General features: G+C 52.4%; 6 protein-coding genes across 6 annotated transcripts; 1 reads left to right on the forward strand and 5 right to left on the reverse strand.

Annotated features, from left to right (window-relative positions):
* Window positions 1-274: 274 nt before the first annotated feature.
* Window positions 275-1,551, reverse strand: T310_9983 (uncharacterized protein; the record flags this gene model as incomplete). The annotated part of the gene is made up of 5 exons (XM_013467570.1): window positions 275-312; window positions 352-369; window positions 544-583; window positions 695-800; window positions 1,031-1,551. 5 exons carry the CDS (start codon window positions 1,549-1,551, stop codon window positions 275-277), a joined length of 723 nt encoding a protein of 240 aa, XP_013323024.1.
* Window positions 1,552-3,834: 2,283 nt separating this feature from the next.
* On the reverse strand, window positions 3,835-10,510 carry T310_9984 (Calcium channel subunit Cch1; the record flags this gene model as incomplete). Its single annotated transcript, XM_013467571.1, has 6 exons — window positions 3,835-4,432; window positions 4,488-4,807; window positions 4,876-5,639; window positions 5,699-6,398; window positions 6,449-8,587; window positions 8,837-10,510. 6 exons carry the CDS (start codon window positions 10,508-10,510, stop codon window positions 3,835-3,837), a joined length of 6,195 nt encoding a protein of 2,064 aa, XP_013323025.1.
* A 930-nt stretch (window positions 10,511-11,440) lies between these two features.
* T310_9985 (uncharacterized protein) lies at window positions 11,441-12,901 on the reverse strand (the record flags this gene model as incomplete). The annotated part of the gene is made up of 3 exons (XM_013467572.1): window positions 11,441-12,002; window positions 12,223-12,821; window positions 12,851-12,901. The coding sequence occupies 3 exons, from the start codon at window positions 12,899-12,901 to the stop codon at window positions 11,441-11,443; spliced, it is 1,212 nt and encodes a 403-aa protein (XP_013323026.1).
* A 391-nt stretch (window positions 12,902-13,292) lies between these two features.
* On the forward strand, window positions 13,293-14,211 carry T310_9986 (60S ribosomal protein L6; the record flags this gene model as incomplete). Its single annotated transcript, XM_013467573.1, has 2 exons — window positions 13,293-13,481; window positions 13,663-14,211. 2 exons carry the CDS (start codon window positions 13,293-13,295, stop codon window positions 14,209-14,211), a joined length of 738 nt encoding a protein of 245 aa, XP_013323027.1.
* Window positions 14,212-14,657: 446 nt separating this feature from the next.
* T310_9987 (Sterol desaturase family) lies at window positions 14,658-15,717 on the reverse strand (the record flags this gene model as incomplete). The annotated part of the gene is made up of 2 exons (XM_013467574.1): window positions 14,658-15,224; window positions 15,313-15,717. 2 exons carry the CDS (start codon window positions 15,715-15,717, stop codon window positions 14,658-14,660), a joined length of 972 nt encoding a protein of 323 aa, XP_013323028.1.
* A 684-nt stretch (window positions 15,718-16,401) lies between these two features.
* Window positions 16,402-17,572, reverse strand: T310_9988 (3-dehydrosphinganine reductase; the record flags this gene model as incomplete). The annotated part of the gene is made up of 3 exons (XM_013467575.1): window positions 16,402-17,292; window positions 17,346-17,477; window positions 17,528-17,572. 3 exons carry the CDS (start codon window positions 17,570-17,572, stop codon window positions 16,402-16,404), a joined length of 1,068 nt encoding a protein of 355 aa, XP_013323029.1.
* Window positions 17,573-17,684: the final 112 nt, after the last annotated feature.

The raw sequence follows: 17,684 nt of genomic DNA on the forward strand, positions 1-17,684 counted from the left end.
GTACAGTACATGCTCACGAGGCTGGTGACTAGTCGATCCAGAAGCTGTTCGACCGGATCGAAAACTGCGATGCTCCGTCATCAGTATAGTATAGCGTTACCATGGATCGATGGCATCCATGGTGGACGGGTCGGGTCAGGTACAGTACTTGACTACCGGATCTAGCTACCTAGCTAGACTGCTAGACTGGTTTGTGATGTCATCACCTCTTCTATTATTGAAGGAAGAAGAGCATTAAATCCTTTTTTTTTGGGTGTACACACTATCACATTCTTTAGTAAGGACATGCATGGCAAGATTTGATGGCAAAATCTAGGCTCGTCCATATTCATGGCTTTGTACAGTACATACCTGTCTGTACTTGTGTACCTATATCTAGACTATGTTACTGCGAATTGGCAATTGCAGTGCAGGACTGAGACGAATTTAATTAATTAAATTGACGATGAGTATCGTATCTAATTCAGTCCAGATCAGTTCGCTATCGCACATGACGAGGCAAACAGGCATGGAGATGATAATTTGTTCTGCTCTCTAGCATACCGACGTATCTGCAAATTGCAATAAAAAAACCAGCAACTAACTAAGATAATAAGCAGTCCCGCCCGATTCAATAGACCAGATATCATGATCAAAAGAGGAAAAACAAAATCAAATCGTCATAACGCCGTTGCCTTGACTCCGTGTCCCTAACCATGTAAAACGTCCCAGTGCAGTTCAGTGCAGTGTAGTCAGTTCTGATCAAGTTCATAATACCGCCATATCCGAATATTCCAGAGCCGAGTCGAATAGTAGAATGCCTGAAAAGAAAGTCGAGACCAGACTTGTGTATGTGAATATCATGCCGAAACTGGTGCTGCTTCAGACTTGGTCATTATCGACAAGTTGACGATAAAGCATGAAGCAGTTTGAGTGTTGAAATGCCAACCCAGTCAAGGTTGTCAAGATCAGCGAGATGCCGCTCGTCCGTGCCGTTCGGATCGGTTAAGCCTCCCCCTCCATGACCTCGAATATCCCGCCCATCACGAACCGTGGCGGCTGCGGGCTCACTCGCATCGACTGGCTTTGCGATTGTATCCACGAGCTCCGTTCACTCGAGATGTCCCCCAACACATGGGCGTTCAGGTCCATGGCGATCGGGATCGGATCGACCGGCCGCGGCTCCATCATGCTCAGGCCTATCCGCTCGATGGCATCCTCGTCGCATCGCGACCGTTCTTCACTCAAGGCCAAATCTACCGCGGAGGGACGGTGACGCAGAAAGACGGGCGAGCGGCGGGACGAGAAGGAAGCGACGGTGAACGGACTGCGACTGCGACTCCGGCTGTCGGAGTCGGCATGATTCGAGCCGGAGAAGCGGTGCTTCCGATAGAAGCTGTGAAAGGTCGAGCCGGGAGACGACGTGGGACTGGCGGTGGCCGAGCTTGGGCTTGCTGAAGCAGAGTCGCTCTCTGTGCGATGGTGATGGAATCCTGTGTGCAGAGACAGGCCGAAATCCGCCAGAGGAGACGGAGCGAGAGCCTTGGGGCTTGGTGAATTCTGACGGTGCATCATGAAGTCGATGATGATGGGAATCTAATCCGAAGCAGAGATGGCGATCGAAGTATACCAGGAAGACAGCAAGAACCGGGCAATGGAGGGTATGGAGGGTTCTTTGGAATTATTATTAAATGACGTAGTGCGAGCTCGCTAAGCGAACCAAAACAAAAACGAAGTCCAAGGTCCTGCCCGGCTGCGAAGTGAAGAGTCAAAACAATGCTGTACAAGCCGAAGCTCTAGATGCCAGCTGTTCGCCCCGGATTGTTCTTCGGCTGAGAGCACTCAGCTCAACGGCTCTGGCGTTTCCGCGTCAAGATGCTTCCGGCGTCTGCGGCAGTTCGAGAAAGGATCGGTTGGAGGCTAGGCGAGTTGAGGAGGAGAGAAGGGTGGGAGAGGCGAGTGAAGGAGAGAGAGAAGTGTTGAGAGACGCGTTGGCGGCAGATTGAACTGAGAGGTCAAGGCGGTGGGCCGCGATATTAATTGTGACGACAGCCGTCCGAGTTATCAAGGAGTGGAGAGACAGACACGACAGGCCTCCCCTCTCGTTCTGCAGAGAAAGGGGTTCTCTAGGAGTTTTCTTTTTTTTATGCCAGATTCTTTCCCTGACAGGGGCAAAGGGGACAAGAATGCTTTGTCTCGGACAGGCTTAGATGTAAGGACGAGAGGCCGGGGCCAGGGCCAGGATCCCGGGACCAAGGGCCAGAAATACTTGGACCATTGCAACGCTAGCTAATAATGACTACCTAGGTACGGTTTATTTACGGAGTACGGAGTCATACTGGAAGCAGAGAACGCCCAGGCACCGCCTTGGGCCCACTGCCGCATCCGGGCCTCCGGATACGACAGACGCAGCAATTCCAGTGACAACAATAGCAGCCGATCGCCCGTCCGTCAGGCACCGCAACGGCTAACGGCTGGACGGAGTAATAGTCGCAAGGCGCAGCTGCTTCTTCTGCCGGATTGAGAAGGCCAACCTCAAGGCTCAAGTGACAGTTCCTCTTCTCCAGCGTGGCAAACTCCAGGTGAGACACTCGCGCGGGCCGCGGCCCTTAGACGCGTCACACGATGATCGATCCCGTCGGGTCGGCCCCCGGGAGAAGACAGATATCGCGCAGACGCATAAATAATATTACTCGGACGGGGGATTCCCTGGAACTGTCCAGAATGCACCATGCATGGTTCCCTGCGTCGCAGTCTGTAGGGCGGCCGGTAGTCTCCTCGTGGCTCATGCACGGCACGGCAGGAATAATGCATTATGCCCTCGGTCGGATCATCACGAAAACGTTATTGCTGTTAAATAGTCTCGATGCCATGACGCCTGCCAAGCCAATGGAGCGAAAACTAACCGTCGTCGCTTCCCAGGGAGAAGTAAATAAATACCTCACGCTGGTCGAACGGCAAGTGTGTCATTGCAGTCGCACGAGTTCAAGAAAATAATACTTAGTTACTAATTCATAACAATGATCGAAGAGCAAGACACTACAGAATATAGTCCGAAGTGCACCACTCCTACTGTAGCACCTGATATAATACTACGATTAATGTTGCATGCAGGACTGCTAATAGTCTGTACTCCGTACTATTGCATTCCACATTCCGATGGCTGCAGCTGCAGTGAAACCGCCTGCGCAGCTAGCCCGGTGCGGCTAGGCTGCAGACAGCGTCCGGATGCGGTAGCAGTCAACAACAGCAGTAATAATAAAATAATAATAATAATGCTGCCTAGAAATGAAATAATAATACAATAATAATAGCAATAATAATAACAATGCTGGTTCCAGAATGCTGGGGTCGAAGCTTTAATGAGCCCCATGCAGACCCGTGGAACTAGTCGATGACCATCCTCGAAAAGGGAAGTAAGCGTGCTCCATACCCAAGTAGATAGATAGATATTCTACATACACGGTTCTATCCAGTCCAACAGCCAACAGGTACCTCTTCATGGTATGCAACAGACGAGAAAAGGAAGATCGCTAGAACAGGAAGACAATGGCCTACAAGCCTGACAAAATAAATAGCAAAACGCCGCCCATGCCAATGCCATCATATATAGAAACGTCTACAGAAAAAGAAGCACAAAAGGCCAAAAACGCGTAACGCGACGTTGATCGAGCTTCCAATGCAAGGATCAACCGTGGGGAATCATATAGCAAAAAGAAAAAGAAGTCCACACGTAGCCAACCCCATCCCCGTATAGATCGTAGATATCTCATTAGCGCACCTCGTCATATATATGTACCATCCATCGTCTCGTCGTTTCGCCATTGCCAATCGAGACCAGTTAAGGCTGATGGCCTAGTTCTGCGGGCGTCGTTGCGTGAAGCTTCGTCGAATACTCTCACCCCAAGCGGACTCCCCAAGGGACTGCATCATGTCTTGCACGCTGACCGCGCTGGTATCGTGACCATGCCCCGAAGGCGAAGGGGAACCAACAGGAGACATCTGTCCGGCAGCGCCATGATACTCCGTGTCCGTCTCCCTCAGCCGGCGCGGCGACAGGGTCGAGCTGACCCTCTCCCACTCGGTGGGCGAGCTTCCCGCAGAACCCCGTCCCGAACCGCTCGTGTCGATGTGAAGGGTCGGTTTCCCTTTGGCGGGGGATGAGCTTGAGCGTGGAAAGTCGAGAGAGCTTGGCGACGCCAAGGGTGATGACGCCCCGCTGGTTACATCTTTGTCCTTTTCCTCCGCATTCCCGTCCTGGTGGGCATCCACAAGGATTTCGGGCACTGAGAACTCGGGAACCGTGTTCATGCGGGCCGATTTCCGGGACTCGAGTCTGCGCCGGAATTGACGAGACCAGTAGAGCGTGTCGAAGAATCCAATGACGGTGTTTCGCCGAACCGCCTCTTCGACGCGCTGGAGCCTGGTGCGCCGTCGCAGAAATTCCTCCAATCTGGATCTCCGGTCAGCTCAGAAACGAAGACAACAAACTCCAAAGGACAACAAACCTCAGGCTTTTGCTGTCGTTGATCACCTTGTAATGCGCCAGGATCATCAGGCAGGCCGAAAATGATATCCCGCGCTCCGGATCGGCCGACACCAAGACTTCTTCGTAGAAATTGTTCAACATCCGTCGTCTAGCTCGAATCTTCTCGACTGGGATTCGATCAACAATTTGGGCCAATTTTCGAATGTCGATTTCTTGGTTGGCGGGGTTCTCCGGGTACGACAAGATCGAATCCCGCGGACGGACTCTGCACTGCTCTAAGATGCTCCCCACTGTGAATTCACCGTCGTAGATACGCATCTCGAATACGCCAGAGAGTTCCTGAGAAAAGAAAAAAAATATATATTAGTGTCCTTCCGATGCAAGATGCCTGCCATCCTTGTACATACCCCAAGAAGTCTCGGAAACTGTTCTTTGGATATGAATCCGGTGCCATCGGGGTCAAACGTCGCCCAAGCTTGTTTGAAGCGGCGAATGTCGTCCCTGCTAATCGCGTAGAGCCCGCTACTTCGCTGGTACACATAAGAGAAACTTTCGAAAATGAGTGATACGAAAAGAGAGACGAAAATGTACATGCTGATGATGTTCCAGGCGATAAACAGTGACCGGGCCCACCCTGCACTGCCGCAGTCCGACGTGTAAAAGTTGTCCGTGATTGTGCAGTACGGCGGGCGCATCGTGGCATAATCCTCCATGAGCTGATTCCAGCCCTCGCCGCAACTGGTGCGGAAAAGGAAGATCAATGCTTTGGGAACATCCCGGAAATTGATGTTGTTGGTCTCTTGCTCTCCGAATTTCGTGAGCCCGAACGTTTGGGTCATGGCGATGGCGAAGACCAGGAACAGAACGAACCAAGTGGCCAGAAGATTCCCAATGGCCGTCAGACTGGCTGCGGCGGTCTTGAAAAGTTGATCCAGCTGGTTGTTGCGAGGAATGATGAGCAACGTCATTGCCACGAGGAAAAGCTTGTTCAGCTCCTGGAAAAGCTGAGTGGGAAAGATGAAGGCCAGAATGATAGTAATGAAAGTACCGGGAACTGCCACCAGCGAATAGAGGTCCCAAGAGCTTCGCCTGAACCGGCGCCACCCCAGTCCAAATATTCGGATAACGACATTCGCAATGTAGAAAAAGGTAAAGATGAAAAAGAGGATACCTGGTCATGTTAGTCTTGTGTCCGTTATACCATAAAGAAGAACAGCTCAGAGTGCTTACTTCTCAATACGTCCCACAGCGGCGCTGACGGATAGAACTCCAGCATGAGAAGCAACAAATGCAGCAAAAGAATGGTGGTCACACATCTGGCCCATCTCCCATGTTTCTTCACTGCAATGCGATAGCACCACAGCCGCCATTTCTTCGTCTTGCTGTCGACGGATCTCTTGGAGGGAGAAATCTGCCTGAGAAGCTTCCGCAATTCGAGCCAAGAGCGTTGTTCGGCGGTCAAGAACGCAACCCCGGTCTGTTCGGTGTAGTTTCTCATGAAGACCGATACGAACAAGGTCAAAACAAAGACGGATCCCAACAGATTGAAGACAACAAAGAAGAGCCCGTTGGCCGGAGAGGCAAAATCCTGAGGCTGTTGGTCCGCCCCTACGATACTCATGACGCTCCATTGTACATCGATCCAGCCTTCCTGAGAAACGATCTGGAAAAGGATGAAGAGGGAGTGGGCAAAATTGTCAAAATCGAAGTATGGGTTGGAAACAGCCCGTGGAGCGAGCACGTTCCAATTGTAAGGCGAGCTCTGATACTCTCCAATGCAGTAGCTGAGATTACTTTGTGGCGGATTACCGTCGTTGCACTGCATCAATTTTCCATTGAACAGGTTGAGTCCATATATGGCGAAGGGAATGAGGAAGCTCATGGAGACAAATGCGGCCTCGGTAGGCGTCAGCTCGAGACTCTGGGCAGTCTGTCGAATTCTTCAAGTCAACTTACCGAAATAACTTTCCACCCACCCACGATGATGACAGAGTAGAACGTGTCTCTGGCGCTGTCACTGACATTGAGCAACCTCAACGCCCTCAGGGCTTTGAAGGCGCCCACAAATCGCGAGACAGTGTCATTGTGGTACAGGGATGTGATCACATTAATCCAGAGGGTGATGAGCACGATGCCATCAATAAAGCCCCAAGCTCCCCGAAAGTACGCATTCGGAGTCCAAAAGAATCCATCCGCGATCACTTTGATGGTAGCCTCGATCGTGAACAATATGGCGAAACCTATGTCAGTCCAGACGAACCAGTTCAAACCAGTGGATTCACTATTCTGGAAATACTGCTTTTGGTAGAGGGGCGTTGTGATACAGGCGAGGAGAACCATCGCAACAATGGCCGCGTAGATGAATGCAGAGAAAGAGAACCAAAGAGGCTTGTAAGGGTCGACGCCTTCGAAACGCTGATTTCCCCGGCCAGGTCCGACGATCCGCTGGCATGCTTTGCGGATGGGATTGTCCGGCGCAAAGATGAACAGCGACTTGTTGTAGTACGGATGCCTCCTGAGATATTCCCGCTGAGCGCGTTTTCGCTGCTCTGATGCCATAACGACTTCCTTAGCCAGAGTTCTGGGATCCAGGTCATCATAGGCTCGAGAAAACTGCAGCTTGGAGTAGAACGGGTTAGGTTCTCGGTGCGTAATTGACGTCGTGATCTTGGACCACCACTGCGACAGAAGACCCGGCTTGACGCTGCCTGCCCGCGCTGCCGTTCGAGCCGGACTGTCCGCTCCGTGGTCCTCGATCGGTGCTCGCTCGTCGAGAAACTCTCGTACTACAGCATCCTTCATCAGCATCTCCATAGAGGCCGGTCCGTAATCGAGCGGATCTCGGTAGCGGTCCGAATCGCGACCCAATTTGAATATTGCGGTCAGAGCAAGATTTCCAGTCGAAGAACCTCCCACATCCTTCTGTTGTAAGAAGGCTTTTACTTGGTGCAGTCGCTTTTGGTCTTCAGACACATCAAAGCTCTCTTGAATGACAGCAATGAACATATTAAGAATGATAAAATTGGCCAGAATAAACCACATGATAAAGAAAGACGCAGAGATCCAGGCCGTATGAGCCGACACCGTGAAATTGGTCGAATTATAAAGGATCGTCGTCCAATTCTCGCTAGACAGGACCTGGTACATGCCGAGGAACGCGTTGTAGATATTGTAAAAGGTCATGTGGATCGTATTTCCATCGGGATCCTGTTGGGGAATCTGTCCGCGAAAGAGCTGCACCGCAAAGATAGCGGCAAGAAATGTGATGAGAAACACAAAGAGGATCAGATTGAGTAGACCAACGACGTTGCGGAACACGACCATGATCAGGTCTCGGGTGAGCGAGAACGCCAAGACGACGCGATAGATTCGGAGTATTTGAAACAGCGAGAGAACTGCATATGGCTGGCCAGAGTTACGAATCGGTGGGATCAGGATAATGCACGTAATCACGGCAAGACCAAGATCAACCAAATTGCGTTTGCTCTTGTGGAAACGTCTCCAGTCGGACGCAAAGCGGATAATAATCTCGACCAAGAGGAGCAAAGTGACCACCGTCTCGGTGACGTTGATGGTGGTCTCCCGACCGGGTCCCATAGATGCACTCCGGAGACATTGAACGATAAGATCGAATGCAATGAGTGTGTTCCAGAACCATTCCGTTTTGTCGTATATACGCTTGAGGGTGCTGACTTTTTGAGGCGCCGTCTCTTGCTGGTTGACATCGTCGATTTTCTCCATGGTGAAAGCGCTGCGCTTGCTTTCCTCTCGAATAACTTGAAACGATGACGTGATGACCGCGACTAACAAGTTGACCATCCACAGGCTCATAATGACAAGACCAACAACAAAGAACAGAGCGGCTGCAAGATAGTCGCTGTCAGTGGTGTAATATAGGAGATCCGTGAACGTGTTAGAACTCATAATCACGAACACCAGCTCGAGCGACTGCAAAATATTATCGAAACTAACAGTTCCATTGTAAGGATTAGTCCCTTCAACACACATAGAACCCTGAGGACAGAGGTATCCTTTAGGCTGAAAACCCGAGGGTTCACCATTCGCATAAACCCATGGCTTTGGGCTCCCAGAATCTGGATCGAGATAACCCCCGCAAAACTGAAGGGCGTTATATGGATCGTTCATGGTGAAGTTATTTTGGCCCTCGGGGTCGATCCACACGCAGGTTCGTCGGAAACTGGACTTGAAGCTTTGGATCCCCACGATAGCGAAAAGAAGCCAGAAAAAGCTAATGAGAAATGCAACATGAACGAGCAGCGGCGCAGCTTTCTTGAGACTCCGAAGAATCACCTACTCTTCAGATTAGAAGGTGTTGCATGACGGATTCCACTTCGCCGCATGACTTACCGAAGTACCGTTAGTGATGCCCAGAAGCCGCAATATTCGCAGGCAGCTCAACATTTCGAATATGTATATATGATGAGAGGACTCGTATCCCACCATGGAAAGAAAGAAGGCAATCCAGTACGAGACAACAGCAACAAAATCCAGCCTATTAAACGAGTGCCTAAGGAATGCGCGATGGGCAAGTCGAACGCGTTGTCTGTGCCGAGGATCGTCCGACACATCTACCGGGGGCTCCATGCCAGTGAAGGTCCGCAGAAGAGAGGCCTGTGGTTCAGCAGCGGCGGTAGATTTCTTCGTCGATGGCTGGCGTTGCAACGTAAACAGGCTCCTCCCTTTCTCAGCCAATGCTTTTTTAAGCCCAAGGGAGCGATCCAGAGTACTGTATTCGATAGGATTCATGATAAAACCGGACACTATGATCCTCGCGATCAGCTCCAGGGTGTAGATGACGAAGATGACAAAAAACGAATAATCCAGTGACGACGATCCCCAGCGTGGTGATCGTGGATGGTCGTAGACCGACTGCGCCGACTCGATAGTTAATAAGATGGTCTGGATGATGATCACCACTAAGATGAACGGCTCGGTGGTCGGATGAACGAGAATATCACATAACCACGTCCGTAGTGGGTTGTCTGGAGCAAAGATGCCAAGAGACTTGCCCCTCAGGGGATTGGAGTGAACCTTCCATGCCTTGCTTGAGATATGCTTCTCGTGCTTACTCTCTTGTGACGGATCATGATAGTCGACCATGGCTGGAAGGTCTGGCGGCCCCTCAAGTCGCGCACTCTTCTGAGAGCTGGTTCGTCGCATCGACTGCTCCACCACTTCAGGCTCATTGCTCAGGTTCACTACTCGCTGAGACATCATCCTCATCACTGAGCCTGCCATTGACAAGGCTGAGCCAGACGCCGATGGCGATAAGGATCGAGAACGAGCGCGCCCGCCATCAGTGCTACCTCTTCCACCGGTTCCAACCTCCAGATCATCGCCCAACCGTGAGCCGACTTGGCTGCCCAGACGAACAGTCTGCATACTGCTCCTTTCCTGATCCTCTTCATTGGTACCTGGAGCTCCGCTGATGGGTTGGAGATATTTCTTATCGGTCAAGGGCGCGGTGTCTTCGTTTAGGCCGACGGGAGAGAAATAGTCGTCCACGGAGGGTACACTACCCCGATCTCCCCGTCCTGGATAAGCACCCATCATATAGCCTTCATCGTCGTGAATAGAGGTCGAGGACCCCGCCAGAGGACGAGTGCTCTGCTTGGGCCCGTCGAAACTGAGTCCGATCGAGCCCACAGCCTGGGCAAAGCCTCCCAAATCGTCCACCACAGTCTCATTGTCGCCATTGGAAATGTAAGGGGACCGCTCTGGTCTTGACCTCGCTGTGGACGGCTGCGTGAGATGAAATCCGACCCTTTCGGTTGGGCTTGGGGAATCTTCCGCAATGCGCTCGTACGTCCTCACTGATCCGCCGGTGATCAACGACCTTCTTGGAACATGGGCGCGTCCGCCGCCAGTTGTGCTGCTGCTGCTGCTCCTCCTCCTCGTCCTCCCGCGCTCTGGCTCACCAGTCACGGCAGTCCCTGATTGCCTGGATAGATCCTGCAAAGGTATTGACTGGTGGCCCGAGTTATCCTGGCCAGGAAGCTGGCCGTGACCATTCGACGCCATTGTAGCTGGCGACTGCTATCCGATCGCATACATCGCAAATCAGGAATTGTCGTCAAGGAACTCCGGCCGCATCGACGGTGTTGCTTGTCGTAGCGCTGGGCGAAGAAAGGCGACGCGTTGGGAGGGTTTTCGAGGGAATTCTCGAGCTCAGTGGGGTTGCACCAGGGGAATGGACTCGGGAATGGCAGCTGCGCACCAGGCGGAATCCCGTTCGACTCGAGATGGAAGCTGCTTGCGACGCAAGTCGGACGCGATGAGAAAGGCAATCGGCACCTTTCGTCTCTGCAACGCAATGGTTCCCCCGTGTGCAGCCACTGCCGGGGTCGTGGCCAGGGCCTGAAGCTTAGTACCAGGTCGTTGGACTCTTGGACTGTCGCAGGCTGGCACTAAAATGCAGACGATCGGCTGTCTTCTCCTCGCAAGTCTCCTGTTGGCTTGTCGCTGCGGGTTGCGGGCCGTGTTGCTTATGTGACACGCGGAGACCAGCGGGCAGGTCACAGAGAACCTCTGTCCATGCTTTGTCTATTCTGTGCTATATTTATTAGGTTTTTTTTTTGCTTGAAATTATTCTGTACTCCGCTCGTGTTCTAGCCTACGCGGTTATCTAATTTTTTCTACGTGTTCAGATGAAGCTGCAGCTATCAAGCACTTTTAGGGGCTCCAGTTTTAGTGGCCGCGCAATTGTAACTTGTCTCAGGTCCAGCCAATAGGCGGTCGGATTCCGCAACCTTAGCGCCTTTACCTAAGCTACGCATCTGAAAAGCTTCCAAAAATATCCGCGTTCCAGCCTCACTTGCAGAGAGTCAATCAGAGCGTGGGCGCGCTATTAGTCCATTACTCAGAAGTCTATGTAGCTGTGTATTTCTCCATTTCCGGGTAAAGAGTACATAGGGTACGTCGTAACATGCGTGCTGTAAGACAAAACTGCTTTTAGTCGGTTTCCATGCGCTCGTCACTGTGCGATTCCTTCTTTTCTGTTACATGCCTTCGGACGCCTTCCAGGAATGCTTCAACCGCGTCGCCACCACCCAGAGGCACCCCACCTCCGCGCACGAACCCTCCATTCTCTACCGGGACTTTGAGAGCTTCACTGATACTGGGCAGGCCCCCATCTCGGAGAGCGACGGTGAGGCTTCCGAGACTTTGGGTAAACTGAGGAGAGCGCAGGACTCGCCGGAGGATATCTTTCTTCTGGTTCAAGTCAAGAGAGAGCAATACCGCTTGCGCGGTCTCGGCGTTGGCATCCGTGGCAGATACATCCTCGGCACCTTGCGCCAGGAGGATTAACGATGGTGGCAGGAAATTCAAAAGATTGTCAACCGCTTGCTCGTCCGCGGATTCGACCATCGGAAGGGTCGACGATGGAGAAAGCAGGTCGGTTAGGGTAGTGAAAAGGTTTTCGTGAGCCTGGGGCTGAACGTTCTGGTTCCCTTGGAGGGACCTGAGAAGACCCTGTACGACAGACGACGGATCAGATGACGGAACAGTAGCCCTGGCGTTACCTTGGTCAGCAAATGAACCTTACACAAGCCTCTGGATCTGGGAGTATGAGAGTAAATTGGGGTGAAGGTCTTGGTGTTGTGCTTCAAAAAAATTCTTTTTCCTCTCTTTTTCTTTTTATCAGAAGAAACACATGCCATAAACACCTTCGAAACCAAAGGGCACACAGATATGCAGGTAATGAAGGTCGTGCTCTAGAGAGTTGTACCTACGCTCGGCCACCGTCCGCACCACCCTCCCGGGACTCCTCGCCCTCTTCTCGGATATCACCTCCTGTCGCATCCAGGCCAGCTCCGCCGCTGCTCCCGCGGTGGTCGGAGACATTATGAGATCCCTCCACGTCCTCCATGGTTTCATCGTCATCGCCGCCTCGACCGCCTGGACCCCGCGGCAGGTTCGCGATTTCTCGTTGGACATCGATCTCTTCTCCCTGAAGCAGAGTGTTGACAATCTCTCCCAGCTTCAGGTCCCTGGGGCTGAACCAGCTAAGATTGCCTCTCTCGTGCTGGGTCTTGGATTGCAGCCAGAACAGGTACCGCTGGGAGCTGGACGAGAACTTCAAGACGTAGATCCGCCCATTGGTGGGCGCCTTGGTGCCTGCTTGTGGGGACTTGTATGGTGTGAAGGAGCCATCTGAGGGGACCATCACCAGATCCAGCTCGGGCTCCGTAAGTGGTGCGGAGCGAGGGCGCCAGCAGAAGTGGATGAGTTCATCTTCAGAGTACAAGTAGATGTAACCGGGAGTAGGCTTTGGCTTGACTCTGTGCGGAGACACCGAAGTCTGGGAGCTGCTGTCAGTTCCGGTCGACAGCTGGGATATCAGAGCTCATTCAGACTCACATCTAGATCGCAGATACCAGCTTTGAAGGTGATAATGGGTACTATCGACATGGCGTAGGTCTGCGTGAATGGCACGAGAGGTACAACGGAGACTCACAGGGTCTGTGGTCCAAGACGCGAGATATCGAGGCTGGTCAGCACCGTAGTAACGTCAGCAGTGTGGTGTTTTGGCCTGGAGAGCTTCGCCGTCCGCCGAGACTGCGGGCGTGGTCGTCGTCGGCCGCCGTAGCAGTGGGCGGGCTGGCAGCCGCGAGTCCCGTGACAAAACGGCACTAGCGCATTTCGGCTAAAGGATAGGGCTCGCGGTGCCCACAAACCTCGCGATTTCCCGCCCTGGGCCGCACCAAGTCCGTCACACATCAATTCAACAACCACCACCGTCGACAACCACCAGCCCCCTCCTACTTTCTTTTCCAGCGTTCCTTCGTCACCAGCAGCCAATATGTCGGACTCTACTGTTGGCCAGACGAAGAAGTTTGGAAAGGGTGAGAGGACAGTTCCGCACCCAAGCCAGAAGGCTCAGAAATGGTACCCTGTGGATGATGAACCGCAACCCAAGAAAGTCAGTACTCCCGATGAGAAGATGTGGCCAATTTGTGTCCAGGAATTGCAATTGTGCACGCTGGCTCAGGTGCTTGGGATTGGTGCGAGGAAGAGTCGATTTTGATTGATCGCGATAATGGTCGATTGATCGCTGGCCATGATACGGAATGGGGACTCGAATCGCATCATCTGTTTCAGGCACTTCTACTGGCAGCAAAAGCGCACACAAAGATTGCTAGTATTGATAACTAACATCCTGTGTCCTCCAGGTCCGCAAGTCCATTCGCCCGACTAAGCTCCGAGAAAGCCTCCAGCCCGGTGCGATCCTGATCCTCCTCGCTGGTCGTTTCCGCGGCAAGCGGGTCGTCCTGCTCAAGCACCTGTCCCAGGGTGTTCTCCTGGTCACCGGCCCCTTCAAGATCAATGGTGTGCCTCTCCGGAGGGTGAACGCTCGCTACGTGATCGCCACCAGCGCCCGGGTTGATCTCACGGGAATCGACACGGCCACTCTTGAGAAGGTCTCGGCACCGGACTACTTCACCAAGGAGAAGAGCAAGGAGAAGAAGACGGAAGAGGCCTTCTTCAAGCAGGGCGAGAAGCCAGAGGTATGTTTCGGACTGGATCGTGTGACGAAAGCAGCTACTGATGCGGGTTGTGCGGAACAGAAGAAGAAGGTTACCAGCGCTCGCGCCGCCGACCAGAAGGCCATTGACCAGGCTCTTTTGGCCAACATCAAGAAGGAGCAGTTCCTCGCCAGCTACCTGGCTACCAGCTTCAGCCTCCGGAATGGCGACAAGCCTCACGAGATGAAGTGGTAGAGGGTAGGCGTGCGCAGCGGGGGCTGTGTGGGGTTTGGTGAGGTTAATGGATGGATGTTTCAAGAAAATTCAAGAAACCGGAAAAGGGCGACAGGCGTTGCAAATGGGTTTTCTCATACCGTGGGATGAAATATGCGCGAGTGAGGGAAGCATTTGCACTGCAGCGCGCGCGAGGGGGAAGAGAACTTTCATGAATGAGACATGTAAACTCGATACGAAAGTCCCCTTTCTTCTTCCTTTTTTTATTACCTAGAATTGTGGTCGCACACAAAAACCGATATTTGTTGTTTATTTGTTCGCCACAAAGCCCGGTCGATTTGGGTTGGGACCGAAATAAAAAAGAATCTTAAAAAACGGAACACACCCTTTCCCACGAAGGTGCTACAGTATATCATTTGGTAAATGCGATAGATCTGTATATCCAACTATCTTCGAGGGACATATATTCATCTATTATTGTTAACCCGCCTTCTTCTGGTCTTGTTGCCATTGCCCTTTTTCTCTCTGAGCAGTCTCCGGTATTCCTCAATCGCCTTGCGGATCATCTTCTCGTCGATGTCTTCTTCGGCTAGTTGATCCTCTTCCTCCTGCTGCTCATGATCTTCGACAGCCGGGGCGGTAGTGCCGCACAGCCAATCCAGCACTCCCCACACGCCGAAGTAACAATTCCCGCCTCCTCCGCCGCCATTGTTGCGGATCACGTGCATTTCCGCCCTCCGCGCTACACCGCCCAGGAAGAACCCCGTCGGCAGCGTCTTGTACCCGGAATACGCAAATGTCTCCTCTAGCGAGACGAGCGCCACGAAGAGCATGTACGTCGTCATGTGGAAGCGGAATGCTGCGGCTGACGCGTAGAGCGGGACGACCTTCAGCAGCAAGTAGGGGATTGGGTGGTCGTAGTGCGCAGTCAGCGGGTAGGGCACGCGCAGGGAATGGTACCATGACAGGTGGTATCGCGACACGGGGGAGCGTGGGGAGTGCAGTGCGAAGCGGTGGATGATGTAGGTCAGGAACTGAAGAAAATGTCAGTCTTACTTCTCTTTTTTTTAACTCCTGCTACGTCGCATTGTGCGAAAGGACATATATTACGGGAGTACTTACCTCCCGTACAACAAACGCCCTGAGAATATCCAAAACACTCTCCCACGGGTACGGCAGACGCAACGACACCCTGATGGCGCTTCGATATCGCAGCACCTTCGTCAACACATGCTCGACGACGCCCTGCGCCAGAATCCCGCAGACAAGAAGATTGCAGAGCGACCACGCCACCACCTTTGCTTCCTTCCATCCGATTCCCAACAGCCCCCTGGCTGGCTTAGTACTGCCCGTCGGCAGGCCGAGCTCGCCGCGCGCCTTGATGGCAACAGACACGGAGGGGAACAGGATGTCGAAGAGGAAGAAGAGCAGCGACGGCAGTAGGTAGAAGATGATGCGGACGGCCAGGGTGCCGACGAGCTCGACGCGTAGCGGTGAGTGGGACAGCACGAGCGTGGCCCATGTCATGTAGAAGAAGATGAAGTTCAGGCTCGTCGTGAAGGGGAAGAACCACATTTTTGCCGCTGTGGTGATGGCTTGCGACGGGAATTGCGGTTCATGACAGACAATATGACAGTGACTATTCGATTGGTTTTTTTGGTCGAGCGCGACGACAGAAGCGCCGTGCGCGTGCGGTTTTATAAATAAACAGTGACTAATTATTGCTCTGGAGGAAGAATTGCTGTTAGATGATACAAAACATATCGAAAATATATAGGTAGAGAGCAAGGCTTAGGTAGGTAGTTGTAGATATGACTGTGTTATATATATTTCTATGAACTCGACTCCAATCGAACTTTGATTGTTGACGCGGGGACGCGCGACGTCATTCAATGCAGAAACTGCCAAGAAATATAATTTTTACCCCAGCGAAAAAAAAAGACTTAAGGAGTACTCTGTACATACATCGCGTTACGAACTCAACGTAATAATGATACAAGAACCGATTGACTGCGCTAACAGGACGCAATGTGCTAATTTCAGAATCTACGCAGACAGAAGGTTGTTCTATCCTCAATGGCATAATAAAATAGCCCGGGTTCAATGCTCGAATGGCATTCAGCTTCTTAATAACAATAAGAGTAACCAAATAGGTTACCTCGTGACGCTTAGGAATAATCTACAAGAACGAGGGTAATCGGGTATCTTCATTCACAGCTGAGTCTGGTCCAAAGTCAACTTGGACGAGATCTGAGGCTCCTTCTTCACTGGCTTATCCCGAGGAAGTCCCTTATTCTTCCCCCAGTTCCACGCCTTCTTTGCCAGATCTGGAATAACGAACACGAAGATCAGACTGCTGGCCCAGCTCGTCAAAGTGTCGAGAACAATGTTGTTCCGAGGACTGGGACCGAGAGCGGTACCCTTCATCAAGTGCCCCACGAGCATGGTCGTGATAAGGTAGTCACCCCTCTCGAGCGCCTTGATGGAAATCCTAGCGACTTCTTCCGGGGTCTGCGGCTTATCGGCCTCTTCCAACAATTGCGTGAGCGCGGGCTTGAGCTTCTGCTCATTTTCGTACCCGGGACTGAGAATGCCCATCGGGAAAACAGTATGGATCTTGACGTCGGCGGCAGGAGCAGCATTCTTCTTGTTGCGACGGGTGCCGTTGTACATTTCGACCTCCTGGCACAAAGTGTCTGCCAACGACCGCATTGCGGCTTTGCCTGGCGAGTAAGGGCCGTAGCCAGTCACTGGGAAAAAGGCAAGAGTGGAGGAAGTAAAAATCAGATGTCGTCGCGGCGGCGGCGACGTCTGCTGACTGGCCTCCTCTGGGGAGATAGGGGCCAGCCACCTCCTCAGCGTAGCATGAGCCGTATATGCAGCGGTCCAATAGATGGTGTCCATCTGATCTCTCAGGGTCTGGATCGGTGTGTCGATAAAGAACCCCGGAGTGCAGTACCCAGCACAGCACCAAACAACGTCCGGAGCTGCCCCATTGTTCCACGTCGTCACCTCATCTAACACTCGCTCAGCCTCGGCAGGATTAGTGAGGTCGGCGCTGATGTAGTGAAATCGCTGTTTGCTCGGGTCGGAAGCAGCGGACTGCGATCGTCAGCAAGTTTCCATCTTCATCCGACAAAGTAATCGGATTCTACCTTCAAGCTTTCCACTGCTTCTTCGAGTTTCCTAACCGTTCGCGAAACGACAACGACATTTGCCCCTTTCTGTGCTAGCTGGATAGCTACGGCTTTCCCCATTCCATCAGAGCCGCCGGTGATAACGACGGTCTAGCAGACAGTCAGTCGCATTCATGTAATTCCTCTCTCATGGCACGTACCCTGCCGTCAACCACGAACTCATTTCGTGAACCGAAGCCGAACATCTTGAGTACGGCGTAAGTCAACACGCCACATAGAATGGCCGAGGCTCCCAGGACAGCAGCCGGATAGCTCATGGGAGCAATTGGGTTCGAATCAAACCCACAAAGTGATAAC

This window comes from Rasamsonia emersonii (assembly GCF_000968595.1).
Source record: "Rasamsonia emersonii CBS 393.64 chromosome Unknown ctg1118621762331, whole genome shotgun sequence".
Lineage (NCBI taxonomy): Eukaryota > Fungi > Ascomycota > Eurotiomycetes > Eurotiales > Trichocomaceae > Rasamsonia > Rasamsonia emersonii.